This window comes from Doryrhamphus excisus, linkage group LG3, assembly GCF_037039965.1.
Source record: "Doryrhamphus excisus strain RoL-2023G ecotype Guam linkage group LG3, RoL_Dexc_Guam_v1.1, whole genome shotgun sequence".
In the NCBI taxonomy this organism is placed as follows: Eukaryota; Metazoa; Chordata; class Actinopteri; order Syngnathiformes; family Syngnathidae; genus Doryrhamphus; species Doryrhamphus excisus.
Window position 1 is genome coordinate 4,740,001 of NC_136359.1, and position 5,000 is coordinate 4,745,000.

The 5,000-nt window shown below is 39.1% G+C and overlaps 1 protein-coding gene across 3 annotated transcripts in view; it reads right to left on the reverse strand.

Annotated features, from left to right (window-relative positions):
• Positions 1–5,000, reverse strand: part of LOC131127950 (netrin receptor UNC5C) — a 253,722-nt gene that overhangs the window by 81,771 nt on the left and 166,951 nt on the right. For all 3 annotated transcript variants that reach the window (XM_058070370.2, XM_058070371.2, XM_058070372.2), the window contains exon 4: positions 2,715–2,818. In XM_058070370.2, coding sequence (XP_057926353.2) covers positions 2,715–2,818 — 104 coding nt within the window. The remainder of the gene's footprint in view (positions 1–2,714; positions 2,819–5,000) is intronic.

A 5,000-nucleotide genomic window follows, 5' to 3' on the forward strand; every position in this document is an offset into this window, starting at 1 on the left:
CTAACGTAGTTCTCTTTAAGTGGCACGCGAGCGAGCAGGCGACTAAATCAAATTATGTCTCGTTATCCATTCAGGTAGGAACGCGGCCAGAAGGAGGAAGGATGTGAAGTGTATAAACGGGTACGCGTGCGGGCGGTGGAGAATGTTTACTGAGCTTGATGAGCGGGATAAAATGTGCTGAGGCGTACAATAACCTCGCACGTTAAGCCTGGCGAAATGGCGATAGTGCCAGGGCGTATAGGCGTTACACATCTCCTTGAAATTACTAGCATGACCTCATCATGTTAAGCCTTTCTTATCAATGCTACCGATGGGACTATTGGCTTCATGGATCAATAAGCAACGGCAGCTTTAGATAAGAGACGGAATTCAAGTTTCAGTTTGGTGTATAATACACAGGAACCGCGACGGCAGTGGTTTCCAAAGTGCGGCAAGGGGGCCATTTGCGGCCCCAGACTGTTCTTTTATTGGCCCGCAGAACATTTTAAAACACAGGGAGAAAGGAAAAAAAAGAGGAGAAAAAGAAAAAAAAAAAAGGAAAAAACACAGGAAGTCCACAGAGGGACTCGAACCCAGGTCCCCAGACTGTGTGGCCAACATGCTGTATGAAAATGGAAACTACATTTACAACCGTTTTATGATCTTACAGTGGTTTGCTTCTTAAAGAAAGCTTAAATAAAATGTTAAAAACTGGAGGTTTTATGTTGAACTGTCGCTTACTGTCTTCACCTTGGACCTAATTATTTCTACTTCCATTATTTCCCATTATTGGGAAATTGTGTTGCCGAATTCGAACAGAAAAAAATGAAAAAAAATGAAAAAAATGAAAAAAGGGGGAAAAAAAACAAAAAAAGGAAAAAATGGGAAAAATAATAAAAAAAAAACACAGGAAGAACACGCAAAGTCCACAGAGGGACTCGAACCCAGGTCTCCTGACTGTGTGGCCAACATGCTGTATGAAAATTCAAACAGAAAAAATAGGAAAAAATTTGAAAAAAAGGAAAAAAAAGAAAAAAAAGAAAAAAGAGGAAAAATAAATAAAAAAAACACAGGAAGAACACGCAAAGTCCACAGAAAAACTCAAACCAAGGTCCCTTGACTGTGTAGTCAACATGCTGTATGAAAATTCAAACAGAAAAAAATGGGACAAAAGGGAAAAAAGGAAAAAAAGAAAAAAAAAAGAAAAAAGGGGTTATTTTTTACACTAAATACAGGAAGAACACGCAAAGTCCACAGAGGGACTCAAACCCAGGTCCGCTGACTGTGTGGCCAACATGCTGTATGAAAATTCAAACAGAAGAAAAAGGAAAAAATTGGAAAAAAAGGGAAAAAAAGGGAAAAAAAAACAAAAAAAGGAAAAAAAGGGTTATTTTTTACAGTAAACCCAGGAAGAACACGCAAAGTCCACAGAGGGACTCGAACCCAGGTCCCCTGACTGTGTGGCCAACATGCTGTATGAAAATTCAAACGGAAAAAATAGGAAAAAATTTGAAAAAAAAGAAAAAAAAGAAAAAAAAGAAAAAAAAGAAAAAAAAGAAAAAAAAAACAGAAAAAGGAAAAAAAGGTGTTATTTTTTACAGTTGTAAAAAATAAATAAACACAGGAAGAACACGCAAAGTCCACAGAGGGACTCGAACCCAGGTCCAACATGCTGTATGAAAATGGATACTACATTCACAACCTTGTACTTCGGTATGAGGTGCATTATTAAAAAAAACAAAAACAAAAACTTAAACTGTATTATGGAAAGCAGGAAGTGAACAAATGTAACAGTTACTGATTGTAAAAGTACCAGATGGAGGGGTAGGATTTAATAAGCTTTGCTTCTTCCTACTCCTTTTGGACATGTGGAACTGGGAACTGATTATGTGATGCATTCAATTGTAATCTGATGCATGTTCAAATGAAATGAAACCATTACCATTACCATTACCATTACCATTACAACCGTTTTATGATCCTACAGTTGTTTGTTTAAAGAAAGCTTAACTAAAATGTTAAAAACTGGAGGTTTTATGTTGAACTGTCATTTAGTGGAGACATTTTCACCCTGGAACTTATTATTTCTACTTCCATAATTGGGAAATTGTGTTGGCGAATTCAAACGAATCAATCAGCATCCCGCAATAGCGCTATTAACCCCCCCATGTAGTCTAAATAAACTACTTCTAGGTGACAATTATATTCATAGACGGTATTTTTCACATCAACAATCTAGCAGGCAGTTTCACTGTAAAAAAACAAAAAAAAAAACAAGCAAACTGTGCAATAACATAGCACTCACGTTTTTGTGAATCGACATTTCCTCTCCGGTAGCGTAGGCTGCCAACTCAAATTGGCTCTCCGGGGACATTTAAATCTAACTTTAGTCTTCCCGTCTTTGCGTCGCTGATTGCATCGTCGCCGCACACGCTTTCAAGTAAATGCCAGTCAAGAGCTGAATTCCTGACTCTTCCCATGAATTGGGATCAATGCAAGAAGCTCGGAATTTTTTAAAAAACATAGCTTTAAAAAAATATGTCTCTCATTCTGAAAAGTTTCTGGGTCATACTTTAATGTGTTTTTTTTTATATGATGTATAATCATTGCACTGCTTAGCTTTAGGCATGGAACATGTTTCTAGGCACAATGTTGTTGTCTGTCTGTGACATTTGCAAATCGTTTCGAGCCAAATTTGGAATTACTTTTTCACTTTATGCTAACATTGCACATACCTCCGCTGCTGGTATGCCCTCTGGTGGGCGGCACTGCAACAGAACTTCCTGTTCCAGAGACACTTCCTTGCCCAAAGGCTCCTGTTCAAAGGACTTCTTCAGGTCTGTGGAAACAAACCAGACGGGAACATACATTTGTGGCATCCCGACACTCTATCTCAGCCTCAAAGTTTTTTTATTTCCTTATGTTAGACATGAACCTTCTCTTTTATGTGAGTTCTAAAGATACCCAAACAGATAAAAGCAGCTAATTACTGCATGTATTGGGACGCACCTACATATGTTGCCTCCAAAAACCTCCAAAAATGTTTAACAGGTTTATATACATACATGCTGTAACCACTCTTGATAACAATATTTTGAATTTTTGGTGATTTCACGAAACACTACACCTAGCTTTAGCCTTTTACAAACTCAAACAGAAGCAGTAGCGGCATCTCCAATATGTAGTGTTACCTTTTGGTAGTGCTAGGCCGGCTAATGGCTAGCCAGTGTGATGTGGCAATAATAATAATAATAATAATAATAATAATGATGATGATAATAATAATAATGATAATATTGATATATTCAATAATAATAATTCTCCCACATTCCAAAAACATGCTAGGTTAATTAGCAACTCCAAATTATCCATAGGTATGAATGTGAGTGTGAATGGTTGTTTGTCTATATGTGCCCTGTGATTGGCTGGCCACCAGTCCAGGGTACACTGCATCCGGAAAGTATTCACAGCGCTTCACTTTTTCCACATTTTGTCATGTTACAGCCTCATTCCAAACTGTATTAAATTAATCTCTTACCTCAAAATTCTACACAAAATACTCCATTATGACAATGTGAAAAAAGTTTTTTTTGACATGTTTTGAATTTATTAAAAATAGAAAACAAAAAAATCACATTTACATAAGTATTCACAGCCTTTGCCATGAAGCTCAAAATTGAGCTCAGGTGCATCTTTTTTCCACTGATCATCCTTGAGATCTTTCTACAGCTTAATTGGAGTCCACCTGCAGTAAATTCAGTTGATTGGACATGATTTGGAAATATAATAACTGTCTATATAAGGTCCCACAGTTGACTGTGCATGTCAGAGCACAAACACCAAGCATGAAGTCAAAAGAACTGTCTGTAGACCTGCGAGACAGGATTGTCTTGAGGCACAAATCTGGGGAAGGATACAGAAACATTTCTGCTGCTTTGAAGGTCCCAATGAGCACAGTGGCCTCCATTATTCGTAAATGGAAGACGTTTGGAACCACCAGGACTCTTCCTAGAGCTGGCCGGCCTTCTAAACTGAGCGATCGGGGAAGAAGGGCCTTAGTCAGGGAGGTGACCAAGGCCCCGATGGTCACTCTGTCAGAGCTCCAGCGTTCCTCTGTGGAGAGAGGAGAGCCTTCCAGAAGGACAACCATCTCTGCAGCAATCCACCAATCAGGCCTGTATGGTAGAGTGGCCAGACGAAAGCCACTCCTTAGTAAAAGAACATGGCAGCCAGTCTGGAATTTGCCAAAAAGCACCTGAATGACTCTCAGACCATGAGAAACAAAATTCTCTGGTCTGATGAGACAAAGATTGAACTCTTTGGTGTGAATGCCAGGCGCCATGTTTGGAGGAAACCAGGCACTGCTCATCACCAGGCCAATACCATCCCTACAGTGAAGCATGGTGGTGGCAGCATCATGCTGTGGGGATGTTTTTCAGCAGCAGGAACTGGCAGACTAGTCAGGATAGAAGGAAAAATGAATGCAGCAATATATAGAGATATCCTGGATGAAAACCTGCTCCAGAGCGCTCTTGACCTCAGTAGACTGGTCATGTACCTTGACCATATAGACAGTAGACATTAGCACACAGCCAAGATCTCAAAAGATTGGCTTCAGAACCACTCCGTGAATGTCCTGGAGTGGCCCAGCCAGAGTCCAGACTTGAATCCGATCGAACATCTCTGGAGCGATCTGAAAATGGCTGTGCACAGACGTCTCCCATCCAACCTGATGGAGCTTGAGACTTATTGCAAAGAAGAATGGGCAAAACTGCCTAAAGATAGGTGTGCTAAACTTGTGGGATCATATTCAAAAAGACTTGAGGCTGTAATTGCTGCCAAAGGTGGATCAACAAAGTATTAAGCAAAGGCTGTGAATACTTATGTAAATGTCATTTTTTTGTTTTCTATTTTTAATAAATTCAAAACATGTCAAAAAAAACTTTTTTCACATTGTCATAATGGAGTATTTTGTGTAGAATTTTGAGGTAAGAGATTAATTTAATACAGTTTGGAATGAG